At 44.3% G+C, this 27,034-nt stretch overlaps 1 protein-coding gene across 1 annotated transcript in view; it reads right to left on the bottom strand.

Annotated features, from left to right (window-relative positions):
* Positions 1 to 26,016, bottom strand: part of LOC138471866 (ficolin-1-like) — a 396,029-nt gene extending 370,013 nt beyond the window's left edge. The window contains exon 1 of the mRNA XM_069609725.1: positions 25,844 to 26,016. Coding sequence (XP_069465826.1) covers positions 25,844 to 25,946 — 103 coding nt within the window. The 5' untranslated portion in view covers positions 25,947 to 26,016. The remainder of the gene's footprint in view (positions 1 to 25,843) is intronic.
* Positions 26,017 to 27,034: the final 1,018 nt, after the last annotated feature.

Consider the following 27,034-nt stretch of genomic DNA (forward strand, 5'->3'; position numbering starts at 1 on the left):
GGACATGTGAAAATTGTATAAATGACACCATAATTCTTGTGATTTTTCTGCCCACATTTTAAGAGGTTTTTAGAACCGGTGGCATGTTCAGGGGGGTTTTAGCGGAAAAGAGGATATTACTCAAAATGTGTGCATGTGAAAAATCTGACACTTCATCAACTAATGTCCATACTCCTTGCGCACATGTGTATAAATTTGGGTTAATGTCAGAAATTCCAAACCAGTTAAAAAGTGCAAAATATTGCCATTTCTGAATGCAAGCTCCCAGGAAGAGCAGAGTTTGAACAGCGTATACCTCCTGTAATGCATGATGGGTGCATATGATTTTAAAACAATGTGTACCTCTGCAAATATGTCTTTGGTTCAAATCTAGATTCGTGTGCAAGTTGACAGGAGGAGTGGACTCTCTGCAGGCTGTAAATTGACATCACTCTGACACAACTTAGCTCCCCCAATCAGGGGAGAAATGAAAGCTTGGCCAATGATAAGTGGAGAGGGGCTGGCTAGTGATGCTGCTCACACACACCCATTTTCAAAACACATAAAAGCAGAGAGACAGGACAGATAGAGACCTTCAAATCCATTTGCAGCTGGAAGCTCTGCCGGGAAAACCCATACTTCAAATCCATCAACCTTCAGAGAACTAGAGACCCAGACCAGCAGAGTAGAGCTGACCTGTTAGCAGAACCAGAGAGAGCTGACCCAGATCACGGTGAAGTGCAGAGACCAGAGTTTAGTCTAAAACCTGACCAGATCCATGGCGAGGCCCATTTAACTCAAGAATATAGTGTGAGTACCTAGAAAACTGTGCAGAACCAATCTCTTAGTTAAAATAATATAATTCAATCCTATTTTAATCTAAGTAGAACTGCCTCCTAACTGTCAACTGTCATTTGTAAAGCTGTCACTTGTCATTTTCTAGTTGCAAGCTGCACTTGTCTTTTTTAACTTTAAAATTTCAAATCTGAAAAACGACCTTTATTTAATCGCTCATATCTCCGTGACCGTTTGTGCTAGAGACTTGCAGTAACTTTCCTCTGAAAGCTGAGAATAGTGCCTTTCCTACGAACCTAGAACCGCATTCCTACCCCCTAAAGTTTTGCCGCAATCGTGAAAAACGCACTCGCGAATTTACCGCGATTTGCAAATTTCTCAACGTGTGCAAACAGCAGTTTGCTTGCCTTCCATTTGCCAGAAATTCGTTTAACCTGCTAGTTACACCCTAGATCCTTGCTAAAGTGATCCTGAACTTATTTAAAGCATATACCACTCACCCTAAACCTCCTAGAGGGAATTAAAAGCATTTTAGTATATTTTTCACTTAATTGCCAGCACATATAAAAGCATTTTTGGGCCTGTGTTTCCAACTTCTGTAGTCTAAGCTTGCTGGGGTTAACTGAATCACATTTAATTGCATTTCTGAGAACTGTGTGCCTTCCTTCCATTTCCTTGCATTGCATAAAAGGGGGGGGTGAATTGTCCAAGAAAGTGATTACATTGTTTTTGCTGCAATCCTATCAAGTTATTTTCTTTACTGCATTTCATTCCACATTGCATCCATTTGAAACCATAAAAGTATTGTTGCTATCTTATCCATCCAATGATCACTCATCATAGATTATCAAGAAGTGTGCTAGTGCCAGATTCTCTGTTGTTAATCTTTATCATATCAGATTAAGTGTGATATTCAATTATTAATTTATTATAAAGTCTGATATATATATCTATTGTTTAAATTATCTAATAAACCTTTTAACTTGCAAAACAGAACTACTTCTTGGCTCAGTGGGGTCAGGAGGATTCCAAGAGAGGGGTGTTATATAGGGGTAGTCATCCAGAACGCATGAACTGGACATAAAGTTATATCAATAAGGGTTTTCATTCAGTATTATAGACTAGGCGTTGACTTAGCTGTAGTGTTGAATTGAATCCTCTTACAAATTGGGGGCTCGTAGCCGGGATTCTGGGTTAGAATACCACTTGTGCAGCTTAATACAGTGTGCTAACTGACGGGATACATACATCCAGTCGGATCACCACGCTGCATTACGCTGTGAAGCATTCCTTAAAAGGGACACTCCAAGAAAAGTTCTGTTCTGCAAAAATAAAATACTAACTTCTGTAAGTCAGGACAGAGACCAATCTCTAGAATGACGACCTTGGTAGATATGAAAATAGCCAGAGAGCACTTCTTACATAAACTATTTGTGAGAGGTGAATGGGCTGAGCAGGGCCAGGAGGCCTGGTTGTAGGCCATCACGCGACAGGCCACTGAAACAGGGTCAGACTTATGGAGAGATCAGGGTCCATTACATGTGGCCCTGAGTGAACTGTATATGGCTCCTAAGGCCAAAGATGAACACGACAAGATTGTTAGGATAGCGGCATATTTATATTTATATATGGGAGCCATACAGAATAAATATGCTGAAGGCCATGATCTGGCAAAAAGGCAACAGATGGCGTTAGAGAAGGCCCAATCTGATCTGGACTCTTCTGAGCAAAGGCTGCACAGAAGCCAGGAGTCAGAAAATGAGACCAGACAGTACATCACTAAAATAAAGGAGGATATGGATGTGCTGCAAAAGGAAAAGTCAGAACAGGATACCAGATTTCGGGCCTTGCAGAAGGAACACCAAGAAGGTTTGGACTCCCTACTGCAAAGCCAGAAAAAGCTGGAGCAACAACTGGACTTCAACAGGGTATGTGCTGAGCAGGTAGTCACCCTGCAAGGCCACCTAGATAGGGAAAAGGCAGAAAGCAATAAACTGATTCTGAAAGACCTGGATACCCAGGCAGAGTTTGATGAAGAGCGCCGGAAAGCTGGTGCCCTTCAAAGGCAGAGGGACGACCTGGCAGCACAGATGCAGGCTCTCAGTCAGGAAAGAGACACTTTAGGCCAGGAAGTCTGCCACTTAAAAAAGGAAATTGAAGAAAATCACCTGGCCCTCCAGGGGCTGGGTGACCTCCAAAAAGAAAACCAGAACTTGGTAGAGCACACCAGAAGGGTGGAAGATGCTCTGGCAAGAAAGGAGCAGGCCGGTAGGGATGGGACTCAGGAGGTAAACCTCCTGCAGCAAAGACTGGCCCAGTTCTCCAGGACCAACCAGGAAGCACAGAGGGAAAATGAGGCCCTCTGTCAACACAATGATAGGCTCCAACAACAGGTAGCGATGCAGGAGAGACTGATAGAGTCTAGTAAGGCCTTGACTGAGGAACTGAAAGCACAAATGCAGGCTCTTGCATTGCAACAGGGAGCAGGGGCGGATAGAGATGAGGTCCGCTGGGAAAGAGAGACTCCTGACCATAACCTCAGGAGCCCTAACACCAGGGGCCTTCATCTCTCCCAGTCCCTGGACTCTACCACCCCCATGTCCCCTGGCGCACATGAGCACAGGGCCACAGGGATGGCAGATTACTATCCAGCTAAAAGTATGGGGCTCATAGGCCAGTACCACTCAGGAATGGAGGGGTGGGCATCCGGGTATGGGCACCCAAGTACAGTACAGTTCAGTGGGGAACCCCAGGAGAGTAGGCCCATTAAGGGCATCCTGAAAACCTCTGCCCAGTTAGGTCAGTGGAGGGGGTACCCATCAAATCCTGGCAGCAAGGAGGAATCTGAAGACTCCTCTGAACTGCGCAGGACACAGGAGACCAGGTCCCCACATTCTGCCAGCCATTCCCAGGCTCGCAGAATCCGGGAAAACCTGGAAGAACAGACGGGAACCTCTGGGAGCAGTGCCTCTGAGTCAGAGGATGAATGGACAAGGGTTACCCGAACCAAAAAGGCCAATAAGGCAAAAAGGGCCTTGCTTAAGGACCCCTTAAAGCAGATTAAGGCAATCAGGAGCGTCATCACGCCTTACCATAAGAACGCTAAGTATTCTGTTTGGGAGCACTTAGAGTTGTTTGAGCAAATGATGGAGACTTTCCATTTGAAGGACAGCCAAAGCTGTATTCAATATGTAAAGTGGACCTTCTCCCCGGAATACTCCAGTTTCTTTGCGGGGCTGGAGGACCAAAATAATTTAAGATGGTCCACCTATAAGGCGGCCATCTTGAAACATTTTTCCATTCATAGAAATCCTCAAGAGGCTCGCAAGGCAGCGTACAATTTACAATGTGGGGAGGATCAGGCCCCACAAGAATTTGTGCAGGAACTGAAACGTGCTTTTGCGCAGACCACCAGAAGGGTGCGCACAGACAGTAGAGAATTCATCAATACATTTTTTCATGCCTTGCCCAAATACATAATGACCCAGCTCGTGAGGGATTTTCACGAGAAAAGATCTTTAGACTGGGTCATTGAACAGGCTACCCGGATCTATGAGGTGCAGAAACCGGTAGATAGCAAAAGTAATGCCCAGAAAAACCCCAAAGCCAACAGCACCCCTGCTGCTGCCAAGGTGGCAGAGGTAAAGGTCACCCCCGTTTTGGATTTGGAGATGGGGGGGCCTAAAAACCTACCTGCACCTAATAATGCTAGGCCCAGAAGGTCCTCGGGCCAGTCACAGACAGGGAGCCAGGGAGGCAGCCCCACAAATGGGGTCCCTCGCTCTCCTGATTATGTAAGCCCCCGTTACAAGGGAAATCGACCCATCCTGGGTTATGTGTGGACTCCCCCAGCCCAAGGGGGGGATCCAACCGAGCACCGAACCCAGGGAACTTCCCTCCAAACTTTCCACAGGAGGGCAGAAATTTACCAAACCCTGGGCAGAACTTTTTCCCCAGATATCCACCCGACTTTCAGCCCCAAAACCATCCATCCTTCTTTCCCCAATTCCCTGAGCCCAGACCACTGAATCCGGGAGAGGGGAGGCCAAGGGTGGAGGGGTACCCAAATCTTCCCAACCCGGGGTATTACCAGAGGAGGGACAGCTACCCTTCCCGGGATCAGCCCAGGGGAGAAAACAGGGCCCCGTATCAGCCTGAGCGGGTTTCCCAGTTAGAGCGCCAGGTTCAAAACATGGCGCGGGATCTGGGTCACATACTGAGGGCTCAGCAGAACCCTCAGATCGGCATGCCGGCGCAGAACGCACCCAACTCTGGACCTGGTGCCCCAGAACAATGACGGGGGCAGCACCCCGATAACTCACCGGTTCCCAGGGAGGAGGCACAAAGGGAAGGGGGGTGTAAAGCCTTGGAGGAAGCTTCCTTCCTCACTTGTAAACAGCCCCTGGAAACCCAGGAACCAGAAACAAAATCTCTTGCCCCTGAAAGTCTGCCTCCTAAGGAGCAGAGGGGGGGTAGGAGAAACAAAAGACCCAAACAGACTCAGTTTGAGGAGGAGGTACAGGTCTTCCAATTTGAGGGAGAGGGATCCTCAGAGGATCCTGGGAAAAGGATCTTCTCCTTCAGAGAGGGGGGAACTCCTCCCAAAGAAAAATGGGTCCCTAGGGATGCAAATCCAGACTGGGGAGATGTGGAGACTGAGCTACCGCCGCCCACCATCTCATCCCAGAACCAACCGCAAGAAAATCCCCTGGTTCAAACCCATCCTGGTGACTGCCTTCAAAAAGGGGGGGGGCGGCCCAGAACTGGAGCCAGGGGAACCCACAATGGCTCTGATCTCCAGTTGCCAAATTTTTCTTTCAGATTCCCAAGGCTCTCCACAGAATTCTGCCCAAATCTCTTCGCTAGCGATGTCCAAAACCAGAAAGTTAGCCCACCAGTTGTCCAAAAATGTACATTATCTGTGCCCCCTTGAGGAGAAGGAGGGAAGATACTATGCCCCGGTACAAGTACAGGGGCAGGGTACAATTTTGGCACTGGTGGACACTGGATCTCAAGCTACCCTTCTGTCCAGAAGGGCCTTTGACGAACTGAATGCAGGAAGGGGAGAGAATTACCAAATTCCTCTCACCTCACTTCCTGGACAACTCCAGAACTTTGACGGGAAGGAAATTCCCATTGAGGGGACTGCAGATTTGGACATTAAAATTGGGCGACACAAGTTGAAACACCCAGTCATAGTTGTGACTCCAGAGGGCACCCCTTGTTTACTAGGGAATGACCTCCTGAGAAGGTTGTCACCCCTAATAGATTGCGTAAACAAGGTCCTCTGGACCCAGACTAGCCGACCAATAAAATTAAAACAGAGTGTCAACCATGTTAGTTTAAACGGCACCTGCCACATGGTTGAACAAAAACCTGACCAAGTAGAATTTCACTTCCAGAATAGCCAAATTCCAGACGTGACAGTAATAGCAGTAGGACAACAGACTGGTGATGGAGGGTCCTCTCTATTTCTGAAAATCAACCTTCCTTCCAGTCTAAAGTGGTATTCCACGCTGGAAGGAAACACTATACCAATCCACAATCTGAAACTCCCACTCCTATAGTCCAGAAAGATGTGAAATCAGCTCAGAGCCTGGCTGATATTCAGCAAATTGGAGAGCAGTTGTTCATCCCTGTTCAGTTAAATGATGGGAAGGACTCTGTTCTCGCTCGAGTGTGTGTGAACAACGGTAAGAGCTTCATCAGCGAAGCCATGTTCTGCCAACTCCCTAAAGATCCAGCCATTCCCACCTTCAAACTGATAGACAAATGGGAAATGGACCTGGAAGCACCCAATTCAAAACATCTCCTGCCAAGCAGGTGTATGCTCAAAATCTCCATTGGCAACAAGAGCATAGTCCATAATTGTTGGGTCGTGCGAGACGTCCCTGCCGCCTTTTACTTAGGCAGTGACATTCTCAATCGCTTTGCCATTAGTTTGGACCTAATAAACTTCAAAGCTTGGTCCCGATTAGCGGATAATCCCATGGGCTTTGATGATCCAGAAAAAGCATTTAGGTCAGCTCAATTGCTACCTTATGCAGTTGAAATTCAGGTTAAAGAGGAAGTCACCATCCCAGAAAGGACCCGACAATTCTCCCTGGAAGTGAAAGTTAAAAGGGGACAAGAGTTGAAAAACCCTGATGCTTACATACATCTAAATGCTTCTCTCCAACTGCAAGGGTTAGGAGTAAACCCAACTCCATTAGTCAACATAGAACATGACACCATTCTAATAGAGGTGGATAACAGCGACTTAAAGAGTATTACTCTAGCCGCAGGCACCATTATTGGAATGGCGGTTGATGACCGACATTTCTCCATTGATCTTGGAAATGAACTGTTAGGACCAATCCCCAAGGACTGCATTGACAGTGACAGTGAGGACCATACAACACCAGACAGGATTTTTACCCGGCATGGGGGGAACTTCCTGGTGTACACTTCTTGCCCTTATGGTAAGGAAGATGTGACTTGTGACTTCAGGAGGGATGAGGTGATTTTCCAAGTCCATGAGGGCTGCCTTTCCCACCTGAAGCCTCCAGTCCAAATCAGCACTCTGACCAGGGACTTCTCCACCCAGCTGGAGGAGGCCGCTGACATAGCCAAACCAGAAGTTTTTCCAGGCTTCAGGCAGATGGTGGAAGAGAGAGTCAACCTAGCCGATGCCTGTGTGACTCTGGAACAAAAGCAAAAGTTGAAACAAGTTTTCTTGGATTTCCAAGATCTCTTTGCGGTAGACTCATATGACTGTGGTCGCACTGACATCCACACAACAACAATCCCCACGGACCCTGGCATGACTCCTGTGTTTGTGAAGCAATATCGCTTGCCTCTCGCATCAATGGAGTCCCTTACTGAAATAATTAAGAACCTTGAGTCCCGGGGAATAATCCGTCCAGTCCACAGCACTTTCAATAATCCGGTGCTGGGAATATTGAAGCAAAACGGCCAGTGGAGACTCTGTGCCGACCTCAGGGAGCTCAACAAACGGGTCCATACTTCCCGATGGCCTCTGCCCTACATTGACCAAGGGCTGGCCCAGATCCAGGGGTCACAGGTATTCACTGCAATAGACCTGACCAATGGGTACTGGACCGTGCCTGTCAGTAGGGAGGACCAATACAAACTGGCTTTTACCTTTGGGGGCCAGCAGTACACATGGACCCGGACTCCCTTCGGATACCTTAACTCCGGTAATGAGTTCAATATTTTCCTACATAAGGCCATGCCCGACCTGGGTGCGAGGGGTAACCTGGCTTATGTAGAGGATGTCCTCATCAAAAGTTCATCTGTGGAGGAACACATAGCGGAGATCCGTTATGTTCTGACGCAGTTGAGGGCCGCCGGAGCAAAACTTTCCTTTCAGAAAGCACAGTGGTGTAGAACCCGTGTTAATTTCTTGGGGCATGAGATTACTCCTCAGGGTCTCTGTCCACAGGAAAAGAAAGTGGAAGCACTTCAGAAACTGAAAGACCCCACAACTCTGCGAGAACTAAGGAGCCTCCTTGGACTGACTAATTACAGCAGAAAGTTCATTGAGGGCTACGCAGAGATTACCAGACCCCTGATTCATCTCCTGAAGGGGGGGGTCAAGTGGGAATGGGGTCCAGAACAATCCGAGGCAGTAAGACAACTCAAAAGAAGCCTCTCACAAGCGCCTTGCCTAGCTTACCCTGTCAGAAACAAGGAGTTCTTCCTGGAGACGGGGTTCTCTAATACGTGCTTGACGGCAGAATTATACCAAAAGCATGACAAGGTCAATAAAGTAATCTCCTATGCGAGCAAAACTTTATCCTCTGTGGAGGAAAAATTCAACGATTGTGAGAAGGCACTCCTGGCAACGGTGTGGGCATTGAAGAATTACCGCCCGTTTATCCAGGGGGAACACATCATAGTGGAGACTCCACACCAGCCTCTGCAATATCTACAAAGTGACAGAATCCGGGCCGGAAATGTGAGTAATTCCCGAATTACTTCCTGGATTCTGTCAATGCAAGGCTTTCCTGTGGAGGTCAGATATGGCCAAAACAAGAAGAGTCACCTCGCGCAAGGTCTGGCTGACTTGCATGATTGTGCCAGAGAAAACTGTCTCGAGGACGAAAGTCTAAAAGTCAAGGACAACACGGAGGCATACCTTAATTCCCCACACAAAGTCTTTGAAGAAGACAAGTGTGAGGGAATGCCCACTGTGTATGTGGATGGATGCTCTTACCATGTTGACAACAACGGGGAGAAAGAACCGGTGGCTGGCGTAGGGAATGCATGGGTGAATGAGTCCCCAGAACCCTCCGCTGGATACAAAATTGGTCCCCGAAGTAGTCAGGTGGCAGAATTGATGGCTGTGCATCAGGCCATCCTCACTGCTGTCCAGCATCAACTCCACGAACTGGTCATAATCACAGATTCGGATTATGTACGGAACGGGTTCGTGGAGCACCTGGTTAATTGGAAAACCAGAGGCATGTTATGTGCTAACAACAAACCCTTGAAACATGGGAAGTTGATTCAAAACATTGATGATCTGGTCACCTCGAATGAGATGACCATCTATTGGAAAAAGATCAAGGGTCATTCCAAAGTAGAGGGACCAGACAAAACTGGAAATGACTTAGCTGATCAGCTGGCCAAAACCGGGACCATCCAAGGGGATCTAATTGAGATTGAGTCCCTGTTGGGGGAAATCCAGGTCACTGCTATCACTAGGTCCCAGGCAAATGCTCACAACGACCTTTCAATTGCACAATGGAGTAAGGAGACCCCTGATGCTGATTTGATTACCGCTCAGAAGGGGGATCCAATAATTGGTAAGTTTTACCAACACCTTGAGGACCCTGAGAACTTTCCCCTGACGGATACCGATTACATTGGGAAAGAGGACCTAAGAGTGTTGATGAAATGTCCAAAAATGTTCCGGATCCAAGACGGTTTGTTGGTAAGGAAATCCAAAGCTGGCCACGATCAGTGGGTGGTTCCTACCTCATTCCGAAGCCTGATGTTAAGTCACGCCCATGATGCGGCCACCGCCGGTCATAGGGGGTTTCACACAACATTGGAAATCTTAAGAGAGGTTGCATACTGGCCACACATGGGGCAGGACCTCGACCAATACTTGAAGGGGTGTCTTGTGTGTGCACAATTTCAGCCATCATCCCTCACGCACCGCGCGCCTCTCCAAAAGCGGGGGATGACCCTGCCATGGTCAGATTTACAAATCGACTTCGTAGGCCCCGTGATTCGCTCGGCTAGGGGGAATAAGTACATGTTGACTGTGACATGCTTGTTTACCAAGTGGGTGGAATGTCTCCCAGCCCCAAATTGCAAGGCAGAAACCGCAGCTGCCCTGATGATTAACCACATATTTTCCCGTTTTGGTCTACCTCAAAGGATTGAGTCAGACAGGGGTAGCCACTTCACCAGTGAAGTAATGACAAAGATGTGGGAGATACTGGGGGTTAAAAGGAAGTTGCATATTGCTTATAGACCAGCTTCTTCTGGGGCAGTAGAGAGATATAACCGGACAATTGTGAGCATCTTAAAGAAGTTTGTGGCAGATTCTGGGCCAAGTTGGGATACCCGATTACCTCTGGTCCTAATGGCCATCAGATCTACCCCTTCATCTGCAACCAAAATGTCACCATTTGAGTTGATGACGGGGCGCAAGATGGTGCTTCCGCAGCATTTGCTCTACAGGACCCAAGAGCAGACACTGATAAATGCCTCCACCACTCATGAGTATGTGGAGAATTTAAGGAAACACCTTCAACATGCTTTTGCTTACGCTCAGCGGAATCTAGAAAGATCGGCTGATAGCATGAAGACCCATTATGACCTGAAAACTTCCAGGAAGGAATATCAGGTGGGAGACCGGGTCTATCTATACAACTTCCAAAGGAACCAGGCCAAGCAGCGAAAATGTTTGCCTACATGGAAGGGACCCTTTGAGATAATCGACAAAATCTCCCCTGTGGCCTACAAGATCCGCATCCCCAAAGGTCCTTTGGCAGCGGGGGAAGACAAGTGGGTCCACATAAACCAATTGAAATGTTGCCATCCCAGGCACACTCTGCAACAACTGGAGGAATCTTCTGGAATCCTAGCGAGTACTGTCTCAGATTAATTCAGTTCCAATCATAAAACATACCACATCTAGTCTCTAAATATTGTGATTTGCACGAAACTGTCTCTTCGTTATAATGTTTTTTTTTTCAAAATAAGAATGTAATGTTTCGTTATGATGAAATGCATATGCTGCCCCACTATCTCAACAGTGGTGGAAGAAATGTCCATGAATAGGTATTGCCGCTCTTCCTTTGTCGTCCTAGGAGAAAGAAAACCGGGAGACGGGCCAAGGAGGACGATCCAGAGACCGGGAGCAGAGACGCAACGGGCCCGGGGTACCGCCCAATATTCCCATCAGGACCGGCGAGGAGAACCGATCGACCAGTACCGGATGGAGGAAGAGATGCTGAACTGGCCATCCACCGGAAGAAGATGAGAACTACATCCCAGATCTCGCGGTTCCCACCAGTGAAAGATCAGATGGCCACCGCAAAAAGGGGGGCTTGTGGGATGTATTTACCCATGCATCCGAGCCCTACCTCAAAACTGTGCAGTACTGACATGGAAAACATCATGATGGCCAGAGCTTCCCAGAAAATGCACAGGGAAATGCATGAAGAATAGGCTGCCACTCATTTTTGCCGATGTTATGGGCACAGAAGGACACTGCCTAAAACCACCATTGGACTACCCACACAGTAGTCTGAAACCATTGGGAATGGCAATGCTGATTGCCAAAAGCAAACCCATAACTGTGGAGAATTCATTTTCTTAAATCCCAAAAAGGGGTGCAGTACCAGTACTCACCACTATCCAAAAGCCGGCGTTTTAAAACCACCAGATTTTACTTTTTTTGTAGAAAACTGAATAAATGAACCCAAAACATGCCAAAGAAAGACTTACTGAGAGGTGGATCCAATGTAAAGTTATATTCTGAAGTGACTTGAAGGTTTATAACAAGACTGGCTGAGCTGTGGATTTCAGCAGTTTAAGTAAATGTGGACTGAAAGACACTAAAAAAATCTAAATGTTTAAATTGACTGAGTGACCTACTTTTGAGTGTCACATAGGTTGCAATTGTTTAAATGTCATAGTTTTAAACTTAGAATCAGCCTTCTAGCTGCATATGTGAAAATGTTTAGTTTTATTTGAATGCAGAAACTGGGGAACAAAAATGACATGTAGCTAAAAACTGGCTTGAAGAGATTCCAATTTGCCTGGCAACTACCCCCATCAGGAGTGAAACTTGAGTCACAGCTGTGTTCCCAGGCCTAGCTGCCCTTTTGCTGCTCACACCAAAAGGGATATGACACTTCCCTGATTGAATTACCTGGGCTCTGCAGGAAATTGAACAAAGCCCTGTCTTGACTCAGGCAAATGTTTTATGGCGGGAGTCGTAAATGGAGATTTCTCCTGGAAGCACAGGGGAGGGGCACTGCCTGTGAGAGCAAGCTGGCTTGGCAGAACTGGAAAAACCAGAAATTCAACCTTGTGCTGGAGGAAAACCACACCCCTTTGGGGCCAGAACATAACTCTAAAAAGATTAATAACTCATAGAGCGGACATGTGAAAATTGTATAAATGACACCATAATTCTTGTGATTTTTCTGCCCACATTTTAAGAGGTTTTTAGAACCGGTGGCATGTTCAGGGGGGTTTTAGCGGAAAAGAGGATATTACTCAAAATGTGTGCATGTGAAAAATCTGACACTTCATCAACTAATGTCCATACTCCTTGCGCACATGTGTATAAATTTGGGTTAATGTCAGAAATTGCAAACCAGTTAAAAAGTGCAAAATATTGCCATTTCTGAATGCAAGCTCCCAGGAAGAGCAGAGTTTGAACAGCGGATACCTCCTGTAATGCATGATGGGTGCATATGATTTTAAAACAATATGTACCTCTGCAAATATGTCTTTGGTTCAAATCTAGATTCGTGTGCAAGTTGACAGGAGGAGTGGACTCTCTGCAGGCTGTAAATTGACATCACTCTGACACAACTTAGCTCCCCCAATCAGGGGAGAAATGAAAGCTTGGCCAATGATAAGTGGAGAGGGGCTGGCTAGTGATGCTGCTCACACACACCCATTTTCAAAACACATAAAAGCAGAGAGACAGGACAGATAGAGACCTTCAAATCCATTTGCAGCTGGAAGCTCTGCCGGGAAAATCCATACTTCAAATCCATCAACCTTCAGAGAACTAGAGACCCAGACCAGCAGAGTAGAGCTGACCTGTTAGCAGAACCAGAGAGAGCTGACCCAGATCACGGTGAAGTGCAGAGACCAGAGTTCAGTCTAAAACCTGACCAGATCCATGGCGAGGCCCATTTAACTCAAGAATATAGTGTGAGTACCTAGAAAACTGTGCAGAACCAATCTCTTAGTTAAAATAATATAATTCAATCCTATTTTAATCTAAGTAGAACTGCCTCCTAACTGTCAACTGTCATTTGTAAAGCTGTCACTTGTCATTTTCTAGTTGCAAGCTGCACTTGTCTTTTTTAACTTTAAAATTTCAAATCTGAAAAACGACCTTTATTTAATCGCTCATATCTCCATGACCGTTTGTGCTAGAGACTTGCAGTAACTTTCCTCTGAAAGCTGAGAATAGTGGCTTTCCTACGAACCTAGAACCGCATTCCTACCCCCTATAGTTTTGCCGCAATCGAATTTACCGCGATTTGCAAATTTCTCAACGTGTGCAAACAGCAGTTTGCTTGCCTTCCATTTGCCAGAAATTCGTTTAACCTGCTAGTTACACCCTAGATCCTTGCTAAAGTGATCCTGAACTTATTTAAAGCATATACCACTCACCCTAAACCTCCTAGAGGGAATTAAAAGCATTTTAGTATATTTTTCACTTAATTGCCAGCACATATAAAAGCATTTTTGGGCCTGTGTTTCCAACTTCTGTAGTCTAAGCTTGCTGGGGTTAACTGAATCACATTTAATTGCATTTCTGAGAACTGTGTGCCTTCCTTCCATTTCCTTGCATTGCATAAAAGGGGGGGTGAATTGTCCAAGAAAGTGATTACATTGTTTTTGCTGCAATCCTATCAAGTTATTTTCTTTACTGCATTTCATTCCACATTGCATCCATTTGAAACCATAAAAGTATTGTTGCTATCTTATCCATCCTATGATCACTCATCATAGATTATCAAGAAGTGTGCTAGTGCCAGATTCTCTGTTGTTAATCTTTATCATATCAGATTAAGTGTGATATTCAATTATTAATTTATTATAAAGTCTGATTATATATCTATTGTTTAAATTATCTAATAAACCTTTTAACTTGCAAAACAGAACTACTTCTTGGCTCAGTGGGGTCAGGAGGATTCCAAGAGAGGGGTGTTATATAGGGGTAGTCATCCAGAACGCATGAACTGGACATAAAGTTATATCAATAAGGGTTTTCATTCAGTATTATAGACTAGGCGTTGACTTAGCTGTAGTGTTGAATTGAATCCTCTTACAGTTGCCTTCTCCGGCAGGCCCTTTTCAAGTCCTGGGAAGGGAAATGTTGAAAAAGCAGTGTGGACATACTAGGTCAATGGAGCAATGGCTGCCAGCTGCTCTTAGAACAACTGGAATTTGACCCTGTAATACTGATCAGCAATCCAGGGATGGTGAAGAGGAAGTTGTGGCAGGACAACTGGATCAAGACATTGGAGGATAAAAATACTCATTGTCTGCTTGCTCTCATCAGTGAAAAACGAGAGCAAAGCCTTCGATAATATCCCAAAATATTTATCCAAGTTTCCCAACTCGTGGTACAGAAGTCAGTTCATGCGATTTAGACTGAACTTATATCCAACTAAGCAAATTCTACACATCTGCAAGTATGTGAATCAGTCTGGCTGTAGATTCTGTGCCAAAAGGGACCGCCAAACCCCCCGGCGCTATTAGCACTGGATCACGGGTTTGGCGGAAGGGTTATTGCCCATTCCCATTGGGCCCATTCGGGAATTCCTCATTCCCCATTGGGCCCAATGGGGAAAATTCACACTATTACCGCCGGTGGATTTCCCGCCGGCAGTAATTGTGCCGAAAATCGGCAATTTTGCCGCAGATTTCCCCCCAGCTCTGAGCTGGGGGGAAATCCACCAAAGCCATGATCTGGCAGACCCTTAAATGCAGCAGTGATAGCGCTACCGCCGCATTTAAGGGTTACCACGAGACTCGTGATGAGGCCCACTCTGTCATATATAGCTGCATTTTCTAGTATAGCCACTGTTCACATGTAGCTGCCTCTGATTATAGCCACTGTCTCATATATACCTGAATCTTGAGTATAGCCACTGTGTCATGGATCTTTGTGATGTTACGTCCAAAATATTTCAGAGAATAATTTTTTAATGAAACAAAAGAATCGATAAATCCCCAAAGTTGTTTTATTTTAAATTTGGGGGGCCCAAACCCTACATGTTCCTATGTTTATAACCTCACCCCAACTCCCTCCCCACCCATTTTAATCCCTTATCCCGCCCCATAAATATATTTTTGTAAATTTGATATTTTTTCAATTTGTTGGTTCCATTGAAAAATAATTCTCTGAAATGTTTTTGTTAAAATCACTGGATACTCTGTGTCATATTTAGCTGCCTTTTGAGTATAACCAAAGTGAAGAATCCAGCCATGCTGCCTTTGAATATAGCCACTGTGTTAATCTTTCCTTCATTTGAGTATAGCCACTGTGTCATATTTAGCTGCCTTTTAAGTATAGCCACTGTGAAGAATCAAGCCTTTCTGCCTTTGAGTATAGCCACTGTGTTAACATTTCCCTCATTTGAGTATAGCCACTGTGTTATATTTAGCTGCCTTTGAGCATTGTCACAGTGGCATACCTAGCTGCATTTTGGAGTATAGCCACTGTGGTATTTATTAGCTGCATTGTAAGTATTATCACTATGTTACATCCAACCGCGCTCTTTTGCAGCATATCCACTGTGGTATATTTAGTTGCTTTTGAGACTAGCCCTGTGTTATACCTGTGTTATACCTAGCTGCATTTTGAGTTTAACCACTGGGTTATATTTAGCTACTTTTTGAGTACAGGCAGATTTTAGAGTATAGCCACAGAGTTTATTCTGCCATATTTTCAATTTAGCCAATGTGTGGAATTTAGCCGCACTTTGAATTCACCCCCTTCTAAATTCAGCTGCATCTACGAAAGCAAGAAACCAGCCAGGAAACAATATGTATCACACTCCATGCTTAACTGAAAACCCACTTATTTAAGTGATTATAACCTTGTTTACAGCTAGACAGTTAACGCTTTATGTGTGGTTTACCACCAGTCCCGTGCTGTGCCTATATGTCCTCCCTGTCCCATGGGTTTATGTAATTGCGCCCTTATACTTGCAAGCTGCTGGCGCGATACAAATAATAAATAAATAAATAAATAAATACATACATAAATAAATACATAGATAAATAAAAATAATTCCTGCATATAGCCGTAAAAGAGGAAAACTGATGCTGCAAACCCCCTGGGCTTTTAGCTATAAGTACAGCATCATCCGCAAAGAGAATGAGACTCCATTTATGGTGACCTAGAGTTAAACATTGAAGCTATATAATTACTGTATAATAAAAACAAAAAAGGGGCCAGCACACATCCCTGGCTTAGTCTTACATTTCTATCTACCAGGTTACTGCACTCACCACGTGTACCCCATTGTATCTGTGCATAGTTTCTAAGGTATAATGACTTAATTGGTAGGTACCTGCAGTTGATCAAGAGTCTCCCATAGTAACTTTCTGGCAACAGTATCAAATGCTGTCTGCAGTTCTACCAGGGCCAAGTAGATAGTTTGGGGCTTTACGATCACACATTTCTGCAGTATAAATTGTAGCCTAAATGTCTGGACTATTGTTGAGACCCCTTTGCAAAATCTGGATTGGGCTAGTGAAGAGATGTTAAGATTGTCGGTCCACTCTTCAGGACAGTACAATAGAATTTTAGAATATATTTTTTCTAGGGAGTCTACAAGAGATATAGGTCTATAGAATAATGGAATTTCTCTGTCGCCTTTCTTGTCAGAACCCTCCAACTTTGCAAGTGGGACACAATTGTATTAATCTCATTGACGAACTTTGTGAGGAAGGGAACCCATATATGTCAGTGGTACTCTTGAAGAGTTCAACTGGCAAAAAGTCAGAGCCAGGGGTTTTGCCAGCATGTTGGGAGAGGATTGCTCGTTCCACTTCTGGTCAGAGGCGTAGCCAGGATTGTCTAATAAGTGGGGGCTGAAGCTAATGTGGTTGGGCCCACCACAGTGACATTAACATCTGTAAATGCTCATGCAGCACCGCTTAGTGGGCATTTACTGATTTTAGGTGGCCCCTACCCTGTCTATGCCTCTGCTTCTGGTGACACCAAAACCAGTCTATGGTCTATACTGACAGTAGAATTTATAACACCCTCAACAAGATTCTCACTAGGCTCCATTTGGATTCACAGCAATGCACTGTCTGGATGGTACAGAGAGATTGGAAGTGATCAAACCAGACAATGGGTGGGATGTTCTTTGCTAAATGTTCACCACCAGAGCTAGATCCGGTTCTTAAACGTATGCCAAAAATATTTGCTTCATGTAGAGAAATCCAGTGAATTTGGATTTCTTCTTTGCTAGCAGATTCTTATATTCATGTCTTTGACTTTTAACTCATTGAGGGTTCCTTCCAATAGGTGCATGTTGTGTTGGCTCTCCTACACTCTTGGTCATAGCAGCCCCTGTGTTTTTTTACTACATTTAGATCTCTCTATGTCACTTCTGAAATAGTAAGGGCATTAACCTTTCCACTAAAGGGTCATAGAAGTAGAGCGGTGTAAGGGCTGCATTAGGCTTCTAATAATCTTGCAAACGTGGGAGTATATATATATATATATATGTATATATATATATATACATATATATATATATATATAGTTGGTACTTGGTAGCAGTGCAAAAGCAATGAGTGAACACCACCTGACTGCTTCTAGATGTAAAGGTTGATCTAGCCTGGACTAATGGTGCAGCAGCATTTGGGCATTTTAGCCCAGTTCATAGAGGCAAGAAATTAGCAATCAGAGGGTCATGATTGCTTTCCAGGTGTTCAATAACTTGGAAGGAGTTGGACATCCCCCATCGGTCCATGTTTATCTAGACTAACTAGAATTGTAGTGTGTGCGGAACGCCACACGGGCTGGAGAGTCCTCTGGGTAGCGTCCAATGCAAGGTATTAGCCCATTGGAGTGGGAGATCTCTAGGACTGAACTAGCTAGTGGATACCTACCAGAGATGTGGGGGTCTTCTTGCAATGCTGAAATACCCCATATATCATCAAGAACTAGTGAGCAGGCTCAAGCTGGCATTTGAAATCACCCAGCAATATCAACACTGCCTTAGGTGCGATATCTGTAGAATCAGTTATCGCAGGTATGGCATGCTCGAGCTCTGCAATTGTTTATTGGTTCGATCTTACATAGATAGTCAGGATCAGGACACTAATACCACCCTTAAGGTCAAGTCCCATGCATAAAGGTCAGGGGACTCCACTTCAATGGATTTACACAATATTCCAAGGCTAACGTGTACCCAAATCGATAATACGCTTTTGGGACTGCCTTTGTTGGCTTTTTGAGCTGGGAGGAAAAAGGCACGGTAGTAAGGTTTGGGAATGGATTTAGACAGGCAGGTTTCCTGAAAGCAGATGATTTTGCTTTGTACAATAAAATCGTGTCAGTCAGTGTCCACGTTTTTATTGGCCATCCCACTAATATTCCAAGAAAGAATGGACACCAAGTCCTTGTTTTTTTAACTGCTTGTGGTCCCGCGCCAGAAAGTTGCGGGTGGCAAAAGAGGGGACAGAGCCTCATTTCTGTCCTACTACAGATTGGGGGACTTTATGCAAAGTGCAAGGAGTCCTGTTTTCCTTTTCAGTCTCTCATGTCAAATCAATAAGGTTCCCAGAGGTCAGGTGGAATTGGCCTTTCCGCCGCACCTCCTGTGGAACAGGGAGGTGGGGTCTCAGTGTGATCGGTGAACTCACAGGAGGTAAAGTACGAAATTCTACAGAAAATAGCCCTTATACCAGAAGTCCTGCGGTGAGCACCAACTGAAGGTAGTCATAGTTAGGACTGATCGGATCAGCATATCGGTTGGCTCTGAAGATATCTGGGTGTATTACTGATAGGCAACCCCTGGTGTGGCTCAGCCAGCGGATAGTTTTGTTGATAAGGGACTCTGGATGTGCTGCAGGACCTCTGCAGAGTTTCTGAACGTTTGTCATGTATAGAGAACAGGTCTTTTCTTAGCGCTTAGAGTGAATAGGATCTGAATGAGGTGATATCAAGTATTTAATTGAAGGTGCTTTTTGTCTGGCCATTAAGGGAGGAATGGACATAGGTAAACCAGAAACCTCTGGCCCTGCTTGGCCCCTGGCGATTAGACTATCCTTTGGCGTAATAGTGTATTTTAACCTGGCGCGGATAGATCTTCGAGATTCAGTATTGTCGATGTGAAGGGGCAGACTTGGAACGGGTTTGCTAGTGTATAATAAACCAGACCAAAGATTTAGCATTGGGGTGTTTTAGTGAGCCAAATGGAGGGCATTAGGAATGGGATGAATGGCTAGATGTTGACTAAGGCATCTCTTGTTTCCCCGCTGGGTTAACAAGACTGATAATTGTGACTTTATTACGTCCACATTAGATTGAATATCAAGTATAGAAACTTTTCAAATGGAACAGCAATTACAATGTGCGGGTTCTTTGGGTGTAACAGGGTGGCCTGCGTATTGTGCGGCGGGATGCTGGGTAGCATTTGATAACATGGCAAATTGAATACATGGTATGGCAGCCTGTGACATGGCTAAAGTGGCAGAGGGAGCTCCAAGATGGGACTTCCCATCTGAATGGTGGGGCCAGCGTTAGATGGCGTTTGAGGGGGCTGGGTGGGCATTTTCGAAATGGTTAATTCATAATATTGACGTAGAATAGTCTACATTACTAGTATGTGCATGCCTACTGGGCATAAAGAAGCAGACCAGAACATGGTACCGGCAAATGCTACCAATGCTAGGCTTGGGGTTGTAGGAGCAGCTATTCTCATACTTGCAAGCGTAGAACAAGCATGATTAGCGCGATACAAACCATTATCAGGAGATTAGTGTTTACTCTCCCAGCCAGCTCATGGCATATAAGGGTACCTTTATGCCACTAACTGTGCATTTGGGGATGTGCTTAAAGGAGCATTAAGACACACCGTGCGGCATGTTATGAACTAGCTTCTCATTTTTCAAAGTTTCGAGAGGGGTCTGGAATTCCTGCAACGGAAATGTAGAGGTCTAGCACAGATCGGGTATTAATGAAGGGAGAAGGGCAATGTATTGTTCAATGTTTTATTAAGTATTGCTGTAAAGACAAAACAATGGAGAGTCTGAAACAATGGGGAAGGTTATCTGCAGGTTAGGGTGTGTGCATGTGCACTATTAGGTCACGCATTAACCATGGAGAATGAAGTCTTTTCATTATGATTATGACTATGTTTAATGTAAATTGCATAGTCATACATGAGCAAATGCTGGCAGGTTGAGGAAAAGCCGTCATAGGTAAATTCTCACATGTGCAATTGCTGTTCATGTGGAGGCAAAACCATCACAGGTGTGGCAAATGCTGGCATTCTGGCCAACCCCATCATGGGTGTGCCCTTACAGGGAACAATTCTGGGCAATGCCATCACAGTTGTACATGAATCAAATTATTTGGCATCTACCAGTGGCACTGCCAACTTGATCTACATCCATTTAATGACTTGTTGAAAACATTGCTCCTTCTGAGCAGATTTCAGAAAACCTATCACGCACATGTTCCAAATGCGAGATGTATTCTGCAGTGCTAATGACGCCATAGAACCAGAAAGAGCCAATCATTGATTTTTCCGCACTGATGCTTCTTCAAATGCATATGGATTTACCCTCCGTCGCCTCGGCACCCATTACTCGTGGCTCGATGGAGATGGGGAGGGTCTATCATCTGCATCTTTTTTGGCGATAAGTAGGTGAGGTTCCAGCCAAAATGCATTTGGTGATGCTGCTTTCACTCAATCGCCCTCCTGATTTTAAATCTATTTAAAATGTGCCAAGCAGCATAAGCTGAGTTGTGTTTTTTTTTAATGAGGAAAGTTTATTCCACCCGCATTGAGGGGCGCTGGATTTTCCAAAGCACCCGACTACAAGCTATGCCATTCCATGGACATTTTTGAAGAGCTCAGTCACTCAGTCAATCTACTAAGGCACACCTGTTTTCTATTCAACAAAACAAATTGTCTCCAGGCCCAGGCTACCACAAGGGATTCCTTCTTCGCCCAGACCTATGACAACTTAAAAATATTTGTATTTAAAAGCTTTAAATACTTCCAAAACACTGGCTTGTGAAATTGAAAACTTGCAGAAAAACCTTTGACTTTTACAAAAAAGCAAACTGTTTGTGTCAAACAAGCAGATACTGAAATATGCTTGCCCGAGGCTTGCAACATCTGGTCCGCTCTCTTCTGTCTACCACCCCTTGCACTCAATGGCCTGCATAAGAAGAAAGATCAAGTAATGGGCTAAATGATGCCACCAGCACGCAAGAAGGCAAACTTCACAGAAGACAGCACAGTAATGTAAGAGATATTAGATGATTTGACCAGGATCATTGGGCCTCATTACAATACCAGTGGTAGCCGTGCCGGTATAACAGGCACGGCTGCCGCTAGTATATCCGGCACCCAGGAATGGGCAATTACCAGGTCATTACGGCCCTGCTGGATCCAGTAATTGCCCATTCCTGGGTGGCGGAAAAAAATGCACTTCATTCCCATTCAAGCCACATAGGGCTCAATGGGAATGGGGAGGCCGGATGGACGGCACCATTCTGAATGGTGCCGGTGCATCCGCATGCTCTGCTCGCGGGTGCCGGTCCACCCGACATGCCAGTCCTGGCAGGCGGCAAGGCACCTGCGAGCAGAATTCATTTGCCAGCAAGGTAACAATGGTACCGGCAAGCTTACCGGTACCGTTGTTACTGTATCGGCAAACTTGGAATGAGGCCCATTGTATCATATGCGGCAAAGCCAGGATACAAGCAAGAAACCTTTGGTTCCACAATCTTGAATTTCGATAATTATTCACCTCTTGAACTAACATTTTATGCTCATTGTTGGAGGTGATTGCCTAGATTTGACAGCACCTCATCTGAACAAGCCAATTTCTAGACCTTCACCATACGGATGACATGTTAGTTTCTATAGCAACCCCTATCTGGTGCAGGTGCATTGCTGATAATAGCACCTGTTGTGCTGCAAATCCAAGTACATATGCAGGCAGGTTTATACTCTTCAGACACTGGAAAGGCTCAGTTAGCCTTGCTAGAATGTGCTATTCTATTCTTGCATATGAACACATATCTCTGTAATGAGTGCTTAATACACTGAGCTAACTTCGGAACCATTGTGGCACTCAATTTATCAATATGCATTTCAACTTTCGCTGTTGCACATGATCAACATAATTCTCACAGGAAGGAAAGAATGCTACAGGAGTTGTGCCGTAAGGAACACACAAACTTTTTATAACACAGTGAACGCAGAAAGCATTACATGATGAATTGATCAAGGCAGACTGTACTTGTCAAAACAGACAGGCAATAGGTTTAGAGCCTCAGCAGCATGCCATATAATATCCTGACGTATGCCAGTTAGGTCTGGTGAACAATGGAATTGTACTTCTTTAGATCAGGCAGCCTTGTAGTGCCCCACTCCAAGGTGGGGGCACGGGGCGGTTGCCCCTTTTGCCCTCCCATAAAAACGTCTCTGGGTGGATGTGACAAGTGAGGATGCAATAGAAGTGACCAACGGTTGAACAGGAATAAATAAAATCTAAAAATAACTTTCATGTATGATGGAGAACTGATTGATTACTTGTATTCAAATCAAAAGATAATCAATAACTGACCAGAGACTTCCATCCACCAGAAAGACACATCCATGAATAATATCTCACATGCTTATAGTCCTCCACATTCTCAGATTTGTTAAATTCACTATGGAGCCTTTATCAGGGAAAAGAGAAACTGTTCATTCAAATAGGAATTTAACTATTTAATTCTACAGATGATAACATGTCCAGAGAAGGTTCACTCATTTGAGATTAGAGGGAAAGAAGGTTGCAAACTATACGTGTCACAGGATAGCCTCCAATGGACAGTAGAACAAGAATGCTAAGGAATGACAGGCAAATCCTATTAGTTACTGCCTATAATAAATAGGCCTATATGCTGAGTAAAATGTGAAACAAGCTTTGCCACCTATTACAGGCACATAAATAATACAAGGATGTGACAAGTGAGCGACCACAGCTTACTTTCAGAAGACTACCCAACCTTAAACCCGGCCAGACCACTATCGAGACTCTGTATACCAGAGATGCTGAAGGATTTGTTCTTCCAATGCTAAAGGCCACATGTGCCACATGGGTAAACTTAAAACTTCACAAATGAGATATCATCTGTAATACCACGACGTTTGTTGTTAATGTTCTCTCCTTCCCCTGTGGGTTACTATATGTGGGTTCTACAATGAAAAAAAAATCCATAAAAATTACAGAACACCTTCATGCTATTAAAAATAATGATCCCAAGCATCCAGTGGTGGGTCGTTTTGCAGACACCATAGTTTAAGCTATCATTGCAGTTTACAGGGAGTTGCAATGTCAACCTTCTGAGTGACAGTAAGGAATCGGTCCTTAGTCAGTTTGAAAGCAAAATGATCAATGAATTTGATTGTTTGATTCCTAATGGCTTGAATGAAGATAGTGGGCTGTGCCTATTTCTTTTAGAGAAGCAGCAGAGCATGATATTGTGAAATCTCATTTGGTTAAGTTTAATGAGCTGTCCCTCTCCCAGTGCGAACAAATTGATTTGCCACACATTGGGAGTGTTTAAGGGGCCACACATATTTCTTTTGAATCTTCATCTCCCTTCCTTTTCCCTCTACCATCTCTACTTTTTATTCCACTTCCCTTTTCTTATTAAAGCATTGTAGAGGTTACACTTATCATTTGACATCTCATAACAGCAGATTTTGTTTTCCTATACTTTTTTGGGGCGGTTAGGGGTGTAATTGCAAGATTACTATATATTGTACTGAAATTGTAGTATGATAACTCCGACTTTCTTCTCCTGCACTCTTCGGAGAGGCTAGGGATGTCATATGTGCCTGTTTTCATCTCCTACCCCTTTTCCTCAGAGTAATTCAAACTAGAATAATAGAAGTTAATTGGAGAATATTAGTATTATGTTGGAAAGGTCACATGGCACACATGTTTCAATGATTTAGATAATAAGAAATGTGGATTCATGTCATTAGACTAACGGATAATTTAACTATGACAAGATTGTTGGTGAATTAGTGGTAACTGGAAACACAAGGATGGATTGTAATGTATGCCACAATAACTTACTTTGATCATATTTCTGGATTCTCCGTTTTAATCTGTGATTTTGGGTACTGAATCATATTTCCTAGATGAAGCTGGAGGACTCTGATGACATGTGGGACATGGTGGGCCAGGTGGGCTTGTCCTCCTGATATGCAATAAAGGAAATATGATTTTTGTTCCGCAACCTGTGTCGGGCTGATTTCATGTCTTTCTATGTGAGGCCTGGGGCTCAGGAGGCAGATTGATGGGCATATTTCCATAATGAGCTTCCCATTGGATGTGGTTGTTGACAGATTCCTACAATAATGCCAACATGTGGTGTGTGAAGACTGATTGTCTGTCTTAGCAACTCTGTCCATCTACTTTCCCAGAAAAAGTCCATCTGTTTTCCGGAATGCTCTGACTGTGAGCCTTGACGCATGACTGTAACTGTTCTTCTCTGAAGGCGAATAGGTATCAAACTTACAAATCCATTTGAGTGGTACCCCTCCTTTATTTTGTACATTCTTTTATCTGCAGTAATTGCTCTCTGTATTTGTTAAAGTAGTGTATTTAATGGACATCATTTTGAAATGTTTAGCTGAACATTTAATAAAACTTGTTTTCATTAGTCAGCTTTTTGTTACTCAATGTTCATCGTGTTGCGCTTGCTAATGGCTTTACACCGCTTACGTTCCACTAAATAAATCTAAACCATAAACAACGTCTTCCCTTCACCACCAGTATTCCTAAGGCACGTGTCCATCAAGAATTTGGGAGCTCTGCTTCTGAATCAAATAAACAGAGGTTACCTGCCCTTTTTAGATTACTGTCTACTGGCTTCGCGTCTGCCATTTTGGCTCCAGAACTCCACCACTTTTAATCTTTACATTGTTGGACAGTTTAGGTTGCAGCACCGCTTGTCATTTTTATACATGGAATAATGGAACCATGCTTTGTGTTGATGCTCCTCAACCATGGGAATGCGGAATATGCAAAAATGACAGCTGGTGTCACATGCTACTGCTGAAATGTAGCAGTATTTTGTGTTCCTTAAGTATCTCTCTCACACTTACTCTCTCTCTCTCTCTCTCTCTCTCTCTCTATCTATCTATCTCTCTCTTCTCCTCTGGCTACTAGTTGCCTTTTTTGTGAAATATATTTTGATCATTATGACCTTTAGAGCTTTGCAGCAGGACAATGGACCACGGTTATCTTGACTCGAGTTGGAAGCCAAAAAGTACATTTGTGCAAAGTAAGTTCTTTGAGAAAGCTTTGGTTCACCATCTGAAGGATTTTACAGCCAACCTGGGCGGTTGAGCCCAATGGAATGTAGCCTCAGGGGCATGGAATGCTCTGCCCCAATCCTTTTCATATGCACACATTTCATATGTTGTCCATTTTTCCAGATCCATTGCAACACTTTTTTTTTCTATTCATGCTCTATCCTTAATGTTGTTGTTTTGGGGATTTGTACTCTCTTTTTGTTACTGGTGCTGCATTAAATGGGTAAATAGTTACACTCCAATAAATAATGTTACAGGTTACTCACGTGGGCAGATGGGTTGTGGAGTAGCAGGAGTAGTAGCACGAGCAGCACTAAACAATGTCCCCCAGAAGAGGCAGAAGACAGTTTGGTGGCAAAGAGTCCACATTTTTAGTGCTTTCTATGAAGGAACAGTCACAACATAAATGCTCTCCTGGCTCTGAAGTTACAGCTTCGCAAAGTGTGCTTGCAGAATTTATAACTAAGGATATATTTGCCACTCCACCCACTGTGACTTCTGTGCCAAGATCCCCTCCCCGGAGCTCTCAGAAACCTCACTGCTGTGTGATCTGCGGTTCTTTGGTAATAATTATCCCCTGGTTTTTTACTTTCAGGATACAGCCCCAAGAGAACAGGATGTAGGAAATAGTGATGTAATGCAGGTCTTAAATTGTAGCTAGGATTAGGGGTGAAAGCAAAGCTGCTGTCCTACCAAGATCACTGTACTTGAGGGCTTCAATTGTTAGTTTACGTTTTATGGTTCAACAAACTATTTTCAGCAACACCATGGCTAATAAAGATTGGTCACCACTGACCAGTCCCGAACTCTCTTTGAATGCTGGTACTGTGTATCTAGTTTTATTTCTCACATTATAAGTATACAACTACGAATACCAGAGTGTAAAGTAAGGCCAGAGCAAAGGCCAGGGGGTGATTCATCATTGAAAAAGCCATGCTTGTTTATCAGTCTACCACACCATGTCCTCCAGCTCTCAAGCTGTCTGTGTCAGATGTGTGACTTTAAACAAGCCCAGTAGTCTTTGATCTGACCTCGCTTTCATTACCCTAATCTTAGCTACAATTTAAGATCTGCACTGCCTCCCTACTTCCTACATCCTGTTCTCATCTGGCTGTATCCTGAAAGTAGAAAACTATGGGAGGAACCATCATTACTCAGCTGCAAGTCATTACCAAAGATCAAACAGCAGTGAGGTTTGGGAGTGCTCCCAGCATGGAATCTGGGCAGTCCTGTCATCATTTGGTAGAGCCACACGTTCCTGGCGGCATGGACCAAAGCGTTTGTGGGGTGGCATCTTCCCATAGCTGGTCAAGGTATGCAAAGCCTTTTTTTGGCACCCTTGCCTGCATATGCCTGGATTCCATTTCCTCCAACACTGATAGTTAACTAATGACAATGGTAGGCCATGCAATGTTAGCTAAGATAGTCTGTTTTCAGATTCTAAGGGCTGGCGCCAC

This window comes from Ambystoma mexicanum, chromosome 8 (genome assembly GCF_040938575.1).
Source record: "Ambystoma mexicanum isolate Mex_15411 chromosome 8, UKY_AmexF1_1, whole genome shotgun sequence".
Lineage (NCBI taxonomy): Eukaryota > Metazoa > Chordata > Amphibia > Caudata > Ambystomatidae > Ambystoma > Ambystoma mexicanum.